Raw genomic sequence first — 20,854 nt, 5'->3', positions numbered from 1 at the left:
AGAATTGACAGCACAACGATCAGTGAGTTATATTTCCTAATGCCAGTCCTGCTTACATTTAATAGAGCTTTAGTTGCAGGGCTCCTACTGGCTTGCATCTAACAATTCACCTTTGAATACAACAAATAGTTTAAATTCTTGACATTTTTTTCCCTGTCCTGCAAGTCATTTCCAGAAATAGAAGAAAAAGCTGAGCTCTCCTTTGGTTATCAGTCTCACATACTAGGGCTCTAGACAGTGCTGAGGGTGACTAGTTAACATGAACTATTACTGCTCTTCTTCCTTTCTCATAACCTAAGCTATCCACTGCTATCTGCTACAGCCATTAACTAATGTAGCTGTCTATAAGAATTCATCTATAGAAAGCTATTCAGCTTTCAGATATAGTGCTGTAATATGGTGCATACCACCAGTACAACAGTATATAGATTCTTATTAATAGGCAAACTTGCATGTGCACCTCAAAAAAGATTAAGGAATTAGGTCTGTGAAGAAGTACTGTTTCTGATTTACTAAGTACTGATTTACTAAGTTTTACTATCAGAAATCCCAATCCCTTTTCCCCACCCCAACAACTTATAAAGAGCATAGGGATTTGTAGAAGATTCTGTGAGAACAGGAGCTACCCTCCATACCTAAAAAGTACAGAGCAAATGGAGTCATTCATCAGTTACAGAAACTGATGGTTTTCAAAGTAAATCTACACAGAATCACATCACAAGCCCTTCTTACCTGATCCAGTGCATAAGTTTAAACTAAGTTTTCTTTTACATTATTTCACTTTCAATAATCAGACTCTTTTTTCCTCCCTCTGCAAGCTGCAGTAGAGATTGACAATTTGGCTTTGTCTTGAAACACTCTGAGTCTTTCAGATGATGCTGTCTTGACAGCTCTGCCATTAATAGTGGCATTTTTTCTCCTGTTTTAAAGAGAGAGTTGTGCTGAACTGGGAATCAGTCATGTAAGTAATAATTTTTTGTGGGGGCAAATGAGCGTACTAGTTTACGTAGGAGGATTTTCGTTGACAACAGTATGAAACATAAATTAACTTATTTATGGCATGTCAACACATGTAGCTGTAAAAGAAGATAGCCCTCCTTCAAAGAGAAGTGCAGTAGGGTTGCATTTACTGTATTCTTGCATTGTTGTATATGTGAGCAGAAGACTTGACCTTTTCATTCTACTTGGAGATGAGAAAAGATTTTGATATGCACAGGGAACATGAATCAGTACATTAAATTATCTCTCTACCAAAAGAAGTCATTAAAAATTCATTAGGAATTCAGCATATGTACCAGGATTAGTGCATTTTGGCTCTTTTATAGTCGTGTCTTTTACAACAAATATTGCTTGTTTCCATCTGATTACCCACCACTCCATTTTCGGCTGAGATCTTCCCTGACAACAGAAGACATAACACAAGTGATGTGGCTGATTCAAAAGGTAATGCTTTCTGCAAGAAACTGTCACTGAACCAAATACCCAGTGCAGAACTGAACACACTATATTACTGAAAGAAAATTAGGCTCTGGAAATTTTATGTTGTCAACACATTAAAATAATTTCATATTAATGCTTATTTTGCCAACAAATGCTACAGTTTTCATGGGACTAAGATGAAAATACATATTTTCATAGCATTTGATACAAAAAAAGAACCCTGTACAGAACAGCAGAGAATCACACACTTAAAGATTTTAAATCTTTTAAATTTATGAGTGTCGAGTACTTACTAAACATTATTTAGAATGGATAGCATGAGCTCTTCTTTTGGGTTCAGAGCCTTTTGTATTGTGTAAGCTGTTGCCTAAATCGGTGGTCTTCATAGCCAGTGATAAACTTCTGGCTATGGCTATGACTTTGACTCTAGGCTTCCTTTTTTTACCCATTTCAGAAGCACTATAGCCCTTCCTCATGCATTTTTCCAGGCTGCAAAATCACTGATTTCATTTCCAGGAACTTTCAAATTGCCACACTGTTCATGCTTATTGATATTGTGTGAAAAAAATGAGGAACTCTGGCAGCTTTGTATGTAATTCCACATCAACATAACATAACAGTTCATATAATTTCACGTCAACAAAAGTTCAAGACATTCTTAAAGTATTTTATAAGCAGTAGTCATAAACTCTCATAGTATTCTCCATGATGTAATGAATCATTACAGACTACTATTCTAAGTTATGTATTGTCCTGTTGCCTTTTATAATGCTTGCAATAGTTTGCAGTGGTTGCTTAAACAACTGTTAAAAGAACCATAAATAAGTAGCCACCATGGAGGTGAAGTATTTTTTAATGATGAAATCTGAAAAGTACAGTTTTCTGAAGTCAGTTAATTTCCCTTGTCAAAAGAGGAGGTATAATTAATGCAATTTAAACCTTTCTGAGCAAGAAAGGGAGATCCTATGAAAATTGCCCATGTAAAAGAAATGAGGTGTCTGTAGTTAGAAAGTTGTGCTCAAAGGTAGGTGCAAAGCTATGTGCCCAGTTCCCAGAAATGTCACCCATATTCCTTGAGTTTCCCCTCTTAGTCATCTAAGATATTTCTCACCTTTTAAGAATGAGGTCCACATTTAGAGTTCTCTTAGAAAGGCCAGGAGTATCACCCTTAAGCATTTTCTAGTAACTGGTATCTAACCAGCTGTGTGATGGTATCTCTGCACACAAAGAGTATTATCACACACCGAGAAACTTGGGGACTTGATGGATAGCAAAAGTGAAATGCTTTCAGGTTACATAAACCACTGATTGATGAATCATAGTTAATGTCATTTTTTTTAGAGGAAAAGGCTCCAGAGAGTCTTTGATGCCTTTGAACTGCCAGTCAACCTACAGTACATTTGTTCCTTTAACTTCTCTTAAAGCGTGTTCATGAGCCAATATGCCTTGTTAGTGGAAAGCTGACAACCTGAACACACAACAAATCCATCTGTACTTTTAAAAGGAGGTACTGCCCAAAAGCATATCATTAGCTATTCAACATTTTATTTTAAGTAGTTAATTTTTTCTGATCAGCTGTTTTGACAGTTGGAACATTTATGTTTTCTAACATTTAAAAATAGAAGTTTGTATAACAGAACGTCTTCCAGCCTTGTGGCAGATTTTCTGGAGAATGAAGAATTTTATGTCCTTTTAAAGTTTGCCGCAAGCCTGAAAGACCTGAGCCTGTTTTGCTAAACCAAAACCAAGAAACAACGCATTCATACGTGTAGAAATCAATGTGGTAAACTGCTTTTTTAAGAAAGAAACAGTATTATGACAGTATTGTTAGTTTAAATAAATATAGTTCATTATGAAAACAAACAACCATTAGCATTTTGCACATAGACAGTATTATCTCCATGTAGGTATCAATGCATGCTACAAATGACTTTTTGCACATAGACAGTATTATCTCCATGTAGGTATTAATGCATGCTACAAATGACTTCTTTGTGTTGTTCTTGTGTTACAGGAGAAAAAACTGAGATGATGTTGATTTTAAGAGGAATGCAGAGTCGATGTTAGAGTCAAGGATGAAAGGCAGATCTGAATCTTCACCTAGACTGTAGCTGACAAATGTGCTCTGATGAGGTGAGAGAAAAGAAAGTGGCATATTATGTTCAAACTAATTCTGAATTTAGGTACAAAATGAACAGAAGGACTTGTACATTTCTGTATTTCTGCATTTGCAGGGAAAAAAAAACAAAACGCTCCACTTTTTAAACACAGCTGGGTTCTCTTCTGCCTAGCTTGGGTAAATCAAGCTCGCATTTGTAGATCTCTTAATTGGCCAGTGCAGTGAGATCTTTTGGCTCCCCACAGTATACCTCAGTATACTGTATAACGACTGCTAGAATAAATACATTGTTGATTAAAGAATGCACTGTTAAATTATTGTATCTTTCTTTTTTTTTTTTTTGATTCTTCATCTCTATCTTCTGAGGAAGTAGGTTCCCAAAACACTGGGAGAAGGTTTATTTGGTCTGAGCAGATGTTGTGACATGTGTGAGCAGCTGAAAGCAAAAACATTTTGAAAGGTCATGAGGTTTTCAGATTCAGTTTGGCTGTTCTGTTCAAAGGTTTAATTTTGCAATGAAGCTTTTGGAGTGTGCACCAAGACCAGAGGACAACAAAGAAAATCCCACGTTGTCCCTGTTAGAAGTTGTCTCTGTTAGCCTCCATCTGACTGAAAATAGCATGGGTGTGCAACTAGTACAGTGCTAGATGGCCAGTGTCCCAGTCAGTACAAGTGAGGACTAACATTTTAAGTTCTGCTGTGTCCCCTGATAAGCCTGCAATAGGGAAGAAGATCTCAGGAGGCACAACTGAGAAAGGCATTGGTTGGATTTAGTCCAGCTCAGAGCTAGTGGGGGAGACGACTGGGAAAATAATCTGTGTCACAACTTCCTTACCTAGCTTGTTATACTATGTCCTGTAGGATGTGAAACCCACGATTGCTGTAGTGTTTAGTTCTGTGGAGACGTAGCTCATATGTCTAGTTTTTCCCAAATAAGATTCGACTGTGGTTGGATATTACCACACTGCTAGAAACGAGCGATTTAGACCTCAGTGTTTCCAAAATGATGAGTCATATTTAGACTGAGGCCAAAAGTCACCTGCGTATCTTGAGTAGATAATTAAGCATTATTTATAACATTGGCTTAAGACCAATAGTTGTTCTTGCTTTTTAATTGAAAATTTAGAGCAAATCTGCATTTTCAATTGAGCTCCACAAGCAATTGTAAAGGGGTTCTGATCTTAGTGAGTTACTTGCTGGCAGACTTTTTTGTTCCTTGGCCAAGACAAGTAGGTCTAGAATGACATAAGGAGCAGAGAGATCAAGGATAGATGTCATTTGACCTGATTTTTACTTGTCTAAAAGTTAGTTACCTAGACTAAGCTAGTTCTTCAGGCTTTCAAATCAAAAGTAAGAGAAGCACCTCCAGAGACCATTTCCTCCCACTCATTTTAGACAGCTGTCTCAAGATAAGATAAATTGCTCTCTGGAAATATCTGTCTGTCTCTAGTACTTATTGAGAGAGTCTATATGAGGATCTTCAACAAAACTACTTGCTAAAAATAGAGTATACCTGATTCTATACAAATATTTTACTCTCTCAAGGTATTTTCCTTTTATTGGAGCACTGGAATGATGAGTGTCCTTCAAATAAGATCTGTCCACAGATACAAGAAAATATGTAAATTCTCAATTTCTCAAATGGTAGACTAATAATGCAGGAAAGAGTGAACTCAGTGCAAATGAGATAGGGGTAGATGAAAATTCAATACTCTAGGACATCAGAGATGCTCTATAGTACTGTATTATCTGTATATTAGTCACAGTAGAGAAAAATACCGAATTCCATGCTTACTGAATTTTACATGAACTCAGTGAATATTAAACAGTGTATATTTATGAACTCATGTGAATTTCAAATCTCTGCCCCGATCTTTTTTGGAGTGGAATTTAATGTGTGCATGTTGCTGACACCTGGGAAAGAACCGGGAGTGACTTCTCACCTTCAGACAGCATCTCAGTCCTCCTGCTGAATCCTCTGAGGTGAAATAAAAATAAGTTATAAAGGTCAAGATATGCACAGTGAGTGCCTCCCAGTGGCACCTAAGCACATCCAACCACTGAAAATGTTCAGAAACTGAAGGAGCCCATCCACCAAAATGCTCAAGTATGGCCCCTAGAGATGTGTTACTTCAGGCTCATTTTTATACACACAGACCATATAAAGTAGGCTTCAATTATCTACTTTAAAACTGAGAATGTGTACTTACCATAAAAATGTTCCCTTGATATCCTTCAGCTTTCAAAATGCTTGAGAAAATACAAAAGCTCTGTAGCACTCACAGGTAGCTAAAAAATCAAATAAATAAATATATTTTTAGTCTATTTTTCTTTTCTGGGAAAACACTATTTTCAGTGGAATAATCTATTTGGTTTTCTGAGTAAAAGGTACTTGTCTTCCTCTAGGGCTGTAGAGCTAATAATATGGATATATAGCATTTGTTGATTTGTAAGCAGCAGTCTCTAAGATCCTTGATCTATGAAGCCAGGATTCATATAATTCAGTAAGTACTTCCCTTCTCATGGTGCCACAGAAAAACAACACTACCAAAGAGAAAGTTTGTATTAATCTTTCATGAATGCAAACTGTTCTTGGTAAGACTCATTAGTGTAGTATAGTTTGAACTGATCAAATTGGATAGTACATATAAGAAGAAATCTTCTGGAATGGGCAATATGAGTATTTGATAATGTGAATCGTTAAACTACAAAAGTCAATTGAGATAAAGTATGCAGTAATTAAAGCTACCATCATGAGGAATAGTTCAGTTTTTGACAAGGTATTTTCTTCTGCTGCTGCTTTATCTTTTTTAAAAATTATTTCTAAAGGAAAGAGAGCACTTATTGTCACCTAGATACTTTTAAGTAGGTATGAAGGATAACATGATTTGAAAATAGGAATCTCTGTAGTCAAAATCATGACCACTTTACTCTCTGCAAAGAATATTGCTTAAAATATAAAATATATGTTGAATATATCCTACCAATGTTTGTGAGATGAAATATTTAAAAGTGGATGGAATCAGAGAGGGAAGAAAGGAATACTAAACCTTTGTTTAGTAAGTATGTTTGCTAAGCATGTGGGAAAGATCAGCTGAACTGAGATCTTATGTTCTGCTTTCCAATCGGTTACAATAAATAGGTATCAAGTTCTAAGTGCACTTTCCTAACCAGTTCTCTTGATTACTTGCAGTCAAATTTTCATAGCTAATTATTCCAATTAGACTACTGAAGTTTTGGTATTTTTAATGTAAAAGCAGGAGTAATGCTTTAATGGTGTCAGGACTTCTGTTTTATATAAAATGAGACATAGCCATGAACAGAGGACTGCTGCACCCAGTGATGATACAAGAAAGAACTCACTTTGCAGCTGAATGAATACTACAAAGCCATTGACTTACCCTGTTGAAGAACTTTTCTTTGGGTGGGTAGTGTCCTCATCCTTCATCACCTTTAGATGCTGTATTAGGGAAGCAAGGATGATCATACTGAATTAAGGGAGATTTATACTAAGCCATTTTCTACCTCTGTTCAGTCTTGTTTTTTCATTGTACTTTGTTCTGCAAACAAAAAGCAGTATTTTCCATAGGAAGAAATAGGTATGTGGGGAAAATATAAAATGCAAGAAAACCTTCAAAATATCTTAATGGGAAATAATATTTTACCTCAGATTTTAGTTTAAGGAAATGAATGGTAGAAACAGAATTTCAAAGTTATACTATATAAGCAAAATTTCAGTACAGATAGTCATCAGGTATAATTTGGAGGCCACCATGAAGAAAGAACAGAAAGCAGGGTTGGGTTGTAACTCTTGTGAAATGTATGTCTTCTGAGGGAGAATGAAGGTTTTCTCACACTGGAAGAATGTTAAAAGATTTTTTTCTTGAGATATTTTCTAGTGTGTGACAACTGAGAAGGTATGCACTCAGTAATTTACCTTTGTCAGTTTTTATTCTAAGAAACAATTGAGAACAGTGCCTCACCTCTTCTGTGGTGTGTGGTGCAGCACTGAGCAGACTGGGGTTCTCAGTCACTGGTGGTCTCTAGGTCATCAACAGAACTTCTAAAAAATGTCTGTACAGTGCCTAAGGCCTAGATGGCCTAAAGGCAGAGAATGTTACTAGTAACTTGAATTACTAGTACCTGTTTTTCAGTACAGCAATATACTTCTAAATACATGAGACTTTGCTGGTCTGCTATTTCCCCACTTCAAGCTGCCAAACCTTAAGGGGCATACTGTAGTCCAGGGTCCAAAGCGGGTGCTCCTTCAGGTAGAATAAAGCTGAGAAGCCTTGTCCAAGGATGTTGTGCTGAGAGCCAGGTGCTCATTAATCCCAATCCCACCCTCACCAAACTTTGTAGACCTTGCATTTAGGCTTTCTCATGTGCATTCCTGTATGAGAAACATATCAAGATACTTAGGATCACAGGTGAAGCATGCTTCAGCACCAGTAGTTGAGGGTCTCACTCCTGAATCCCATGTCTGATTTGATGCCTGCTTTGATCACAGTTACATGACCTTCCACTCTTTGGTTTTGTAACATCCACTAATCAATAACTAGCAGCACCCAGCGTGCAGCACTGCCTCAGCGGTGTGTGACCATGGGCAGCTTTTGTACCTCTCTTCTGCACAGTGCACTGACGTCACCCAACTACTGTCCTAAAAGCGAGGGTGACCCTAGTGAATATTGCAGTGCCTAGTCATTAGGATCTTTGCCCCTTTTTAGAACTGACAACACCTACGTTATTGAGTATGTAGTTAAAATTAAATACTTCAAAAATTGATCCAGGAAGATGTTATACTAAGAAGAAACACAAAAGACCTGGAGCTGGGAAGAGTGCTGGGGAGAGTGATATTATACCACTGTGCTTCAGAGGCAAGTCCTTTATGCACCTGCAAAGAGCTACCAAATCTCTTCCAAGTAATTCCAAGAAAGCAAAGCATAGCAAGTGATTATGCTTGTTCTGCTTTCCATTTAGTAACTCAGCTTAAACAACCTCCCTAAATGTGAGAAACTCAGACTCACTCCTGTCTTTCGGTCTGACCTCTCGTCATCCTTTGCTCGGACATTGCCTCATCCTGTAAATGTACATAGTTCTGTACACTTTTTAAGCCTGTGTCTTTTGTATCCGTGTAGGTTCTCTGAAATGTACATCTGTAACTGCCAAAAGAAAAAATTCTGCAGTAAGTTATACTTGGGTTAATTTTTAACTGTTCAGAATAAAAGCCAAAGTTTAAGTGTACAATATCAGTCATTTCTTCTGAAAATCTTCTCAAAACTGTAAGTACCTGATTGTTTTGCCCTGAGAATCTTTTCCTTTCCTTTGTTTCAATCCAGCATTAGTGTATTTACATTTGGGTAACAGTTTGAATTGTGATTAGTGAAACAACATTTTAAAGTGTTTTTTTGCAGCTACTAAGATAAATTAGTTAAAAGTCCCGATAGATACTCTATTTGTTCTCTGCTAATAATTAGTTACCTCATTATTTTAATCCTTCTTGTAAACAAGATGTGAACTTATCTATTTACTCAAATGACTAAACTGAGTTAAATGAAGGATGTGTTTTACACTGAAAATAAGATGGTCCACTGGGACTCAGGGAAGGCAACTGCCACAATATTGCTTCCAAGTCTTTGAAATCCACATGTATCCTTTTTTATCCCCTCCTTTTTATTTGTTAATTAAGGTGAAATGTTGTTTAAAACTGTAACATGGTTATGGATTTAGTGTAGTACAAATAAGCCTAAATTCCCACCTCTCAACTGTAGCCTGTCTGCTGTCAGCCACACAGCCTATGCCTACTCTGATCCCACAAGATGTATGCTTTTATATTGTAGGCTAAATTATATCCACTGTCCTTCATACATTTAGTTTATAAATGCAGCCTGTAGTGAAACCATCTGCATTGGTGCTTTAGCTCTTCATGCGAAGTGGCTGCTTTCTGTAGATGGACTTTCTGATTTCTGTTGGTCTTTCTGGCTGCTTGTGACAAGAGAAAGGAAATTCAGTTCTGTAGCAGAGATGGCTAGAAAAGTTGTGATGTTACTGCTAACTAATTTCTTAGCCTGCGTAAATGTATTCCAAACTCAGTGCAGAAAAGGAAAGAGAAAGTTATTGTAAAAGGGATTTTATTGACCTCTTCCCTGAAAGTTCAGTGGATATTGCAGACCTATGAGTAGAATTCAGGTGCAGGTTTTTACATTACACCTGGTAGGTGAATTGGAACGTGAGGGCAAACTTTTGGATAAATACAGTCTCACCTGGCCCATGCAAACTTCCCAAGCTATTTGTTACAAAATTTAGCCCCTGTGTGAATATCCTTGCAGCATAAGCTGTCTCTCATCTTGCTGCTGGCTAAAGAAATGCTAACGGATGCTCAGTTAAGGAGATAATTTCCTTACAACTGTGATGATTGTAGGGCTGTGTTCAGGGCTGGCCTGGGCAGCTAAGGCTAGGGCTTGCGGTCATTACTCTACAAATATTTGAGGTGACATAATGCATCACTGGTGCTCAGGCACTCTTCTCTTCACCCTTTCCTAGTTTGCTTTTATCCTCACTTTCTCCTCTCTTCTCAAGTTTTTTGTTCCACATTCCTACTCTTTCTTGACACTTGTTGAACCACTCGGGCCAAATCAGTTCACTACCTGGAAACCAGTTTTTTTTTCCAGCCTATTTAATAAGCTAGAGGTTTGCAGAAGATCCAGGAAGTAAAAAATAAGCAACAGGAGTGCACAACAGAGAGATGGGAGACAGAATAGAGAACACTATTGGCTCATCTTTAGTTGCAGAAACTGCAGTGTGAGTTGTAAAGTGGTTTTAAACTGTAATATAAATGCACCTAAACTGAATGATTTACACATTTATATCTCTTTGATGTAGAATCTTGGACTATGTTGCTTTCAGTTCTGTTTGACCAAATATTTTAAAGCTGAGGAAAGCAATCTCAGGAACACAACTGGTACTCATCATTCTGTCTATTTTGTTAATCAGTTCACACATTTAATAATCTTCCCAGTCAAACAGAAATCAAACTGTATTTTTTTTTTTTTTTGCAATAATTCATGCTTTGAAGGGAGGTAATAATAAGTGAAAGCAAACATTATCTTCAGTAATCAAATGATAGGCAGTGTGATGTTTCTGATGCCCCAAGTGAAGGAAATAACTCAGGACCACTAACTTTAGCACCAGAAGAAAAACCTGTAAAGCCAGATGATGTGTCCCGTAAGCACTAGTGAAATGCAGGGACTGGTACAATAAGCAACAGAATCCTATTACCAACTCTGAGGAGCAGAAGAAGACAGATATAGGTACTGCATTTTTTGTCTGTTGCTCATCTTTTGACATGGCATGTGACTACAGTCTGAGTAAAGCACATTAATATTAAGAAAAGGAATAAAAGATTCATTGGGATCTAAAGTCTTATGCAGAATTTCTGAGAAAATGCAAAGCTATATAAGCATATTTTGCTGTAAAATCATCAAATCATTAAGGTTGGAAAAGACCTCTAAGATCATTTAGTCAACCTGCAGCCACCATGCCCACTAAACCGTGCCCCTCGATTCCACATCTACCCTTTTCTTAAACACTTTCAGGAACACTGAATCTACCACTTCCCTGGACTGCCCATTACAGTGCTCAACTTCTCTTTCTGAGAATAACTTTAAAATATCTGAACAGAGCCTCCTCTGGTGCAACTTAAGGCCATTACCTCTCTTCCTATCACCAGTTACCTATGAGAAACTCCACCTCACTATAACCTCCTTTTAGGCAGTTGTAGAGAGTAATAAGGTCTCCCCCGAGCCTCCTCTTCTCCTGACAGAATGATACTGGTTCACAAGACTTGCACTCTAGACCCTTTGCCATCTTTATTGTTCTTCTCTGGACATGCTCCAGGGCCTCAGTGTCTTTCTTGCAGTGATGGGGCCCAAAAACGAACACAGTGCTCAAGGTGTGGCCTTACCAGGGCTGAGTAGAGAGGAACTATCACCTCCCTGCTCCTGCTGGCAGCATATGATACATACATTCAAGCCAGGATGCCATTGGCCTTCTTGGCCACTTGGGCACATTACTGGCTCTTGTTCAGCTGGCTGCTGACTAATACCCCAGGCAGTCTGCCAGAAACCTGTAGCGCTGCATGGAACCAAAGTGGGGGACCCAACACTTGGTCTTCTCGAAGTTCATCCCATTGGCCTCAGCCCATTGATCGACTGCCCAGATCCCTCTGTAGGGCTTTCCTACCCCATGGAAGATCAACACTTCCTCCCAGCTTGGTGTCATTTGCAAACTTACTGAGGGTGCACCCGATTGCCTTATCCAGGTCACCAATAACAATCTTAAACAGGGCCAGCACCAGTACTGACCCCTGGGGAGCACCACTTGTGACTGGTCGCCAAAAGGATTTAACTCTATTCAACATCATTTTCTGGGCCCAGCCATCCAGCCAGTTCTTTACCCAGCAAAGAGTGTACCTGTCCAAGCCATGGGCTGCCAACTTCTCCAGGAGAATACTGTGGAAGACAGGGTACAAAGGCTTTGCTGAAGTCTAGGTAGACTACATCCACAGCCCTTCCCTCACCCAAGAATCAGTCAACTGGTCATAGAAGGAAATGAGATTGGTCAAGCAGGACGTCTTTCATGGGTATGTATGGGCTAGGCCTTAATCCCTGCTTGTTCCACAAACATTTTGATACTGATGACAAAACATGAGTAAACACCCTTAAAGAAAGCAAAAACACAAACTATAAAAGAGAATCAATTGTCTCAGTTGCTAATCAGCTACACTTAATTTTAAATTAAGTATTTCCAGGAACAGTACAATAATGTGCTACACTTTTAAAGACTGTAAATGTAAGGGTTGCTATGGAAGGAATTCATGCCCATGAATTTGCCAAGAATCAAGTTAATGAAGAAATACATTTGAGAGGATTAACATTGTTGTAGAAATTAGTGTGTGAAGAGATTGGCTGAGAGGGTGTTGGGCTGAAGAATGTGAAAGGGCAATTGAGTTCTATTGGCAGACTTGTCAAGGACAGCTTGCTTCCTAGCTGTGAAGTGGAACACATTGAGAAGAGCAGGTGTTGCAAAGTAGAACTTTGAAAGTGCATCTAAAAGGAAGAAGGGGAAATGAGCCTCTATTTGTCCCAGCTGTAAGGTAGGGCTCTGACTTGCTCTGGATTTCTTCAGCTTACATCATCAGGCAGTAGGGAACTGTAGTGAATAACTGGATTTAATGAATTCTTTCTGGTAGTCCTTAGGATCCTTTGACTGATGTTACTGATGTTCTTTATGTTTAACTCTCTGTGGAAAGCAGTAGATGTGGAGGGGCTTTTAGAGGTCAGTATATTCCAAGTCCCTGGAATATATTGCTCCTTCTTTAAATAAAGTTTTGGGAAATTGGTAAAATGTGTAAGAAAGCATGTGGCTTAGCAGTACAAGAAGCTCTACCTGTCAACCTAAGGTGGAGATGACTAAATGTAGGCAGGGAGGATTTTTTTTTGCATAACATGGGATAAATTATTATAGTGTGGTTGTTGGGGTTTTGTGTGTGTGTGTGTGTGTGTGTGGTTATCTGTTGTTCTGCTTTTAATGTCAAGAAACTAGGCTTCAGTACAATGTTTATTAAAATTAATGAACTTACATTGGTTCAAGTGGAAGAGCTGATAACAGAATGTGCAGAGCAGAACTAAATGTCCTTTGTACGGCTAGCAGGGACAGGGATAGTGCTAAAGACCACAGAAGACAGGTATGTGTCAGCCAGGCATACAAATGTTCAGAGTGTTGCCTCCCACAGTGTTCAATCCAAATGCTTGTGAAGAAGATTGAAAAGCAGTACGGACAGTTACAAACTACTTCGCCTTCCGAAGGTTGCTTTTTTCCATTCTTTACCTTCTGGTTGGCCTGTGGCCATTTTTCACCATTTTTATATGGTTTCATGCATATGTCTCATTGATCTTCTCATACTTCTATCTTCCTTTAGGTGTCATCTCACCATACTTTGAATTCATCATTAACTGCTGTGAGACAATGCTGAAACTATAGTGCTGATAGCCTTGAGTATCTGATGTGAAATAGCTCGCTGTTATGTCCTTTTTTTTTTTTGGTCAAATTTTCTCAATTAGAAAATGTACATGCATATGCTTATAAGTTCTGTTGGAATCTACTGCTGTTAGACTGGTTTGCAATTATTTAAGGAAGATGATCGAATATGAGGTATCTCACGAGAAATGCTGTTTTTATTTTTTATTTTTTGCAAATGTAGGCCTAATTTTTTTTTTTCTTTTGTCTTTTTCAACACTATAAAGGGATCAGTAGACAGATTCAGACATCAGGATTGACTCAAAAAGGCAACATGAAAGAAACTCGGAAACCACGTGCAGACGACAAATTCTGCGGCATTTCCAGGCTTACGGTACAGAAATATTTTAGCGATTTTGTATGAGCAGAGCCACAGTTACTTGCACTTACAGTCATTCAGTAGGAGTTAAAATCTAGAATAAATGAATGAACAGTCTGTTCCTTATCGTTAATGCTTTGAACACTGAGGTCAAGCAAACTTGAAACCAAGTATGTTGCTTTTTATGTCCCTGAACTCTGTGATGTGTTAGAGATATGCCTGATTGCTCCTTCGAATTTCCACCTCTGAACTTATGTGATCCCTCTAGTCTGGCACGATTACCATTTGTTTATAGACTTGTGAAATGAGCCAATTGTGACATGGGAGTAAAAAATGGCTGTGGTTGTAACCCCAGACTATTCATGTTGTCAAGAAGCACTATAAAGAGTTAAAAAATAGCTTGATTTAAGAGGGATTCAAAGCCCAAATACATTACCCATGCTTTTTAGCTATCGTAGTAGATGTATTTAAAAATACTATTGATTTTATTTCATAAATAATGTTTATTAATAACCCTAAAATTTATAGCGTTTGAATGCTGCAGTGTATATATATATAATTTTATTTTCTCTTTTTTTTTCTCATGGTCACTTACTACCAGATTCTTGTCAGAAAGGACACACTTTTTACTGCTTATGTTTGAAATTGGCTCGTGACCTCTACTGATGAGACAGAACAGCTACTCAATCCAGTAATTCTATCAAAGGCAACAATCTGAATTCTGCAAGAATTCTATCAACCGCTGAGATAAGCATAGAGTCAAGAACCTTGCACCCAGCACAGGAAGCTTTATTCCCTCAGGTTGCAGGTGTTCCACAGTCCTGCAGATGGAAATCTTGCAGCAGGGTCCCACTGGGTGAGGCTGCGCCACGCCTGACTTGGCTGGGCAAGTGGGGATTAAGGTTTCTGGAGATAGTCTTGGTAACTGGGAGCAGGTGAAGAACAAATTATGTCTTCATTTTCCTTTTTGGTTCAGTGAAGCCATAACTCTGTGGACAAAGCTAACTAATGGGATTTGAGCTTCTGTTTACATTATATTCCTCTGTGAGTAAATCAGAAAGTATTCAGTTGTTTTACTTAGAAGCACATCTCTGGTGGGAAAACAACCATGTAAATTCCTAAATATATAATTTTGAATTCATACAATCTACTCTTCCCTTCCTAGTTATTTCTGCTGGCGCTGTCACTTGCATTTATTGGTAAAACGATGACTGGTGCTTACTTGAACAGCATGTACACACAGATAGAGAAGCAATTCAATATTCCAGCATCTTTAGTGGGAATCATTAATGGAAGCTTTGAAATTGGTAATTACTCATTTTAATACTTCTTTTTCTTTGAAAATATAAAATGTTGGCTGACTATGTATTAGTGACTCTCATGTCCATCAGCAATCTGCCAGTGGGTGTTTGTGACAGCATAGTGACCAATTTTGTTCTACTGCCTGTGTTATACTTACATATGAGTGTCTTGGAAAATAACACAACAACTTATATGAGGATGTTTAGGATTAGAGGTTGGTTTAGCTAACTTGTATACTCTCACACTATCACAGAGCAACTGACAAACCTATTTGTCAGTTTATTATTTAATAAGCTTTAAACTAAATAAATAAATAACAAAACAGAATGATTGGATGGACCCAATTTGAATGTAAGTTCATATTAGTATTTTTACAGTTCTTTTTAATCAGTGAACTCAAAGTTGGTTGGAGTAGATTGTCTCCTTACTCAAACTCAATAGTATTTTAAATTTTACACCCATGTAACTGTAAATAAGGTTTCTACTGTTAGTGCCCCTCAAATCTGTCAGTGAGCTTCACTGCCCAGTGACAAGCTTACGTCTTGCCATTGCCACAAAAGCCAAACAAAAGACTTAAGAGTTTCAGACCCAATTCAGTGGAGATTGTCAAAGCATGTTTTATGTTCTTAAAATTGAAGTCTTGATCTTTATGATTCCTGGCTCAACTGAGGAAAAGACCTGCACAGGCTAGCGCACACTGGTGGGTAAGACACAAGGCCCTTTTCAGCATATTCAAGTAGGAGAAACTGTTTGTGACACCATGATGCTGCCTGCAAAGCAGTGTTATGGGGCAACTCAGTGTTATGACAGAGACTGAATACCCAGAATATATGCTTTTGATAAGGAGAGTTTAAGAAATATTAAATGGCTGAGATTAATTATATAAAAATATAATTAATGAAGTAAAAACTTTATTTATTTTAAATAGATCATCCTTTCATATGCACTTTTCTATAGCAAGTTGAGTTGTAGTGTTCTTATTTCCAGGGATGTAAAGTAACTACGAATCATCGTATTAATATTTAAAATGATTAAGGATCAGTGTATGTGCCAGGCATGAAGTATTTATTAAGACTGTGCAAGTGTAGGCATAAGATCTTATTAGGATTGTACAAATACATGTATTCAAGTTTCATTCAAGCTACTGGTTCAATGCAGTCAGTTTAGCAATCATACATAAAAAAAGATGCTGTTTTCTTTCAGAACATTACGCTCACCAGTCATAGATAAGGTTTTGTTGTTTTGACAAAACGATCACAAAATTAGAAGTTGAACAGTTAGCAAATTTTTACTGTTGCAGGACTTAATTCATGGTATGAGACTTCAGACATCTCTTATTTGCACTGAGAAAGTAGAGGAGGAGACATTCCAGTTTTTTTATCTCATTTGAATTTTTAAATGGCGCTAGTTACAAAATCTTTTTATTCCTCTTAAACTATTACTAAAATTAATATCAATTTATTATTCCTCTTTTCTTGGAATGTCATCTCATATTTAATATTTTCAATACAGAAACACTTGAATATATACCTCTGAATATATACTTTCCCACACATTGCTAAATAGAGTATCCCAGGAGATAACTTCCCAAAGCAGCTCTTATTTTGTAGTCCTGGGCCTAATCTCTACATAAAGTTGTGAGAAATCTCTTCTCTACACAGGTTGGTCAAAAACCTCCTCTTTCACCATAATCTCTTTTCTATTCTGCCTCCTATTTTCAAGTTCTTCTCATGTGGTGTAAGTCTTTCAGAAGAATATCACAGATAGAAGGGTATTACTGCACCACTTAACCAGTTCTCTATCTAGTTACAGTCTTTATAGGTTTATAGGAGAAGTAATGGATGTTGAGCTAACAACATATAATGAAAATTGCTCTTTGATTTAAAAAGTAAAAGAATGGCTTTGTTTGTAAATACAAATCAGGTTCTTTCTGCAGGTAACCTGCTGCTGATAGCATTTGTGAGTTACTTTGGAGGAAAGTTTCACAGACCCAAAGTAATTGCTTTGGGCTGCACGGTTTTTGCATTTGGCTGTCTTTTGACATCATTTCCTCATTTTCTATTTGGAAGGTGAGTATTTTGGTATACTGGGCTCGTGGGCCAAGGCTTTGTTAGCAGAGGGAGGGCTGCAGAGTGGCCTCTTTGAGAACATAACAGGAGCTGCCCCATCTCAGACAGCTCCAGTTGCTCCAAAAGGGACCTGCCACAGCCAGAGCTGAGTCAGGAATTACTCTAGTTGTGTCCCCGAGGGAGCAGAGTTAAGGACAGGGAAAACTGGTGTGCAACAGCAGCTGGGAAAGAGGAGTGAGAAATGGGAGAGAAGTAGCCCTACAGGAATCAAGGAGGGTGAGAGGTGCTCGAGGTGAGGAGCAGAAGCTCCCTACAACCCAGTAGAAGCCCACAGTCGAGTAGGCAGTCTCCCTGCAGCCTATGGGCATCAGGGAGCAGATCTGCCCATGCAACCATGGAGCAGACTGTGGTGAAGCAGAGGATGAGGTCTGAAGGAGCTGCAGTCCTTAGAGAGCCCTTAGGGAGCAGCCCTGGGCTGGAGCTGCCATATTTGGTTAAATCACAACAGCTTCTTGTGATCCTTACATGCTTTAATATGCAACTCCTTCTACTGAATATGATTGCTTAATGAGTGAGGAATTGCTGAGCATGAGCATGATAAACAGCTGCAGAGCAACTTTGATGGTTTTGCTTATGAGATGGCTTCAGAAGTCAGCCATCATTTCTGAGGACTGTCACCACTCTGCTGGGCATCTTATCTTATCTTGCCTTGCTGTGCCTTGTCTTACTTCTTGTACTACCACTTGCATGGACTTTCTGAAGATACAATGCAGTCACACTACACTACTGCATCTTATCCGCTTGAATATGCAATGCAAGATGATTTTTCAGATGCCTTTGGTCTGGACCCTGGCTGAGAGATCGAACTTGAATGCTGCATTGGCAAGGGCTTTACGGACCATAATGACTTTTTAACCCTTTTCACACTTCTTTTCTTCTTGGCTTAACAAAATAATCATTTAGGCTTGTCTAATTTCTAATCAGTGAGCCCTCTACTCTTGTTACTCCCAATGTGGTATGGCTCTGACAGCCCTGGTGGCACCCTCTGCTTAAGGTGTAAATTGGATTAGAATGTAGGGAGAAGAGGGGAAAAGATGATATGAGGGACTTCATTAAGGTATTTCATCATTTTCTCTGAAACATCTGTTACACAATTATGTCAGAGACTGGGTAATTGTCCGGATCAAACACTGCACTGTTTCTTTTGTTCCTAGTCTGATTTGTTATAAATTCTGAGTTAATTTTTGAAGTGGATTTCCTTCTTGCTATAGCTGCATGCTCCTCTTTCAGGTAGCTTCATGAAACAGATTTATGAGGCTCCTCACTCATATATTTGTTCTCAATCTGTACGTGTTTTACTTTGATTCAAACAGATATCATATTGAAAGCAGCGTTTCACCACAGGAGAATTCTTCAGTCGTGCCTCTGTGCCATGTTAATCAAAGCTTGTTCTCTTTACCTACAGAGGAACCATCAACAGGTATGACTTTTCCTATGTCTACTACTACTTCTCCCTCAGTTTTTATAGTATTTCAGTAAATAGTATTTTTTAATTAGCTCACTGTTATTTATTTATTTATTTATTTATTTATTTATTTATTTATTTATTTATTGCCTTGTTCTCTCTTAGCTTGTGACTCCACAGCTGTAGCTCTGTTTCATGCATTTTCCACAGCATCCAAACAGCTTGGTTAATATCTTATCATTCCACTTCAGGGACATATAACATGAGATTATTTTCAGAAATGTTCCTTTTTTAAAACTCGAAATACTATGACACTGTAAGGAGGTGGGAAACTATACACTGGACAATGGGTAGAAGGAACTAGGTTCTTTTTTTTTATTGTACCACAGAAGATATAAAGTAATGAAAAATAGAGATAGAACAAAAAAAGGAGCTCCCAAATTCTTTTTAAGGAAAAGATAAAATAACGTAAACTAGGCTGAAACTTATCTGGGTGACTGAAACATGCATGTTCACTGGCAATAGTATATGCATGAAAATAACTACTGTGGAGTCAAAAGAGACAGAGACAGCATGAAATCCTCACACTGAGGATGGGATTAATCTCTATGGTATTCAACTACCTCAGCAGGAAGCATTTAGTTTGAACTGCCTGAGCTTCCTTGGTAGCTTGTCTAGGGAGGCTACAAAGGCTTTGCTAAATTCTCACAGGAATTTATTCTCTATATGCTTTTCTGGAGGCTTATCAACTTCAGAAAATTAGAAGCGATCAATTTGAATCCAGCTATCAGTTTGAAAGAAGACAAAGAAGCTAGAATGTTCAGGAATTTTGTTTAATGCAAGCGTAGAGCAACAGTACTTCTGCACGGCTCTCACTGTCTTGGAAGCAAATGGTGGCACCTCACTGTGAAATGAGGATGTTTTCTGCCTTTTATTCCTTGGCATGAATTTTCATACAGTAGTCAAACAGTAGTGTATGGCCTTTATGCAACAATTACCTGAATTTTTAAAAAAGACTACTCAGTATTCTCCTGGAGAAGCTGGCAGCCCATGGCTTGGACAGGTACACTCTTTGCTGGGTAAAGAACTGGATGGATGGCTGGGCGCAGAGAGTGGTGGTGAATGGAGTTAAATCCAGCTGGGGACCAGTCATGAGTGGTGTTCTCCAGGGGTCAGTACTGGGGCAGGTCCTTTTTTAAATATCTTTATTGATGACCTGGACAAGGGAATTGAGTGTACCCTCAGTACGTTTGCAAATGACACCAAGCTGGGAGGAAGTGTTGATCTTTTAGGGGGTTGGAAAGCCCTACAGAGGGATCTGGGCAGGCTGGATTGATGGGCTGAGGCCAGTGGGATGAGCTTCGACAAGACCAATTGTTGGGTCCTGCACTTTGTTCACAACAACCCTCTGCAATACTTGGGACAGAATGTCTGGAAAGCTGTGTGAAGGAGAAGGATCTGGGGCTGCTAGTCAGTGCTCAGCTGAACATGAGACAGGAGTGTGCCCACGTGGCCAAGACTACAATAACCTGAAAGGAGGTTGTAGTGAGGTGGGGTTTGACTTCTCCCATGTGACTACTGATAGGATGAGAGGTAATGGACTTAAGTTGCACCAGGGGAGGCTCTATTTGGATATTAGGAATAGCCTATTTTCAAAAAGATAGGTCAGGCACTGGAACAGGCTGTCCAGGGAGGTGGTGGAGTCACTGTTCCTGGAGGTGTTCAAGAAATGGGTAGATGTCACAGTGAGGAACATGGTTTAGTAGCTAATATTGGTGGTAAGAAGATGGTTGGACTAGATGATCTTAGAGGTCATTTCCAACCTTAATGATTCTATAATTCTATGAGAGGGATACCTCTCATAGATGCTTGGTCTTTACTACATCACTAATTATGGCATAAACTTGAAGAAAGTTGAAAAACCTTTCTTTGGAATATTGTAGAAGAATATGAAAAGGCATACATTCTCTTCTCTTCTCTTCTCTTCTCTTCTCTTCTCTTCTCTTCTCTTCTCTTCTCTTCTCTTCTCTTCTCTTCTCTTCTCTTCCCTTCCCTTCCCTTCC

General features: G+C 38.4%; 1 protein-coding gene across 1 annotated transcript in view; it reads left to right on the top strand.

Moving 5' to 3' along the window:
- The first annotated feature begins 12,181 nt into the window (after positions 1-12,181).
- LOC104912020 (solute carrier organic anion transporter family member 1A2-like) overlaps positions 12,182-20,854 on the top strand; it is a 12,871-nt gene continuing 4,198 nt past the window's right edge. The window contains exons 1-5 of the mRNA XM_031552995.1: positions 12,182-12,200; positions 13,864-13,970; positions 15,121-15,262; positions 17,194-17,326; positions 18,700-18,806. Coding sequence (XP_031408855.1) covers positions 12,197-12,200; positions 13,864-13,970; positions 15,121-15,262; positions 17,194-17,326; positions 18,700-18,806 — 493 coding nt within the window. The 5' untranslated portion in view covers positions 12,182-12,196. The remainder of the gene's footprint in view (positions 12,201-13,863; positions 13,971-15,120; positions 15,263-17,193; positions 17,327-18,699; positions 18,807-20,854) is intronic.

Source organism: Meleagris gallopavo, chromosome 1 (genome assembly GCF_000146605.3).
Source record: "Meleagris gallopavo isolate NT-WF06-2002-E0010 breed Aviagen turkey brand Nicholas breeding stock chromosome 1, Turkey_5.1, whole genome shotgun sequence".
Lineage (NCBI taxonomy): Eukaryota > Metazoa > Chordata > Aves > Galliformes > Phasianidae > Meleagris > Meleagris gallopavo.
This window is presented reverse-complemented; position numbering and strand designations above follow the sequence as displayed.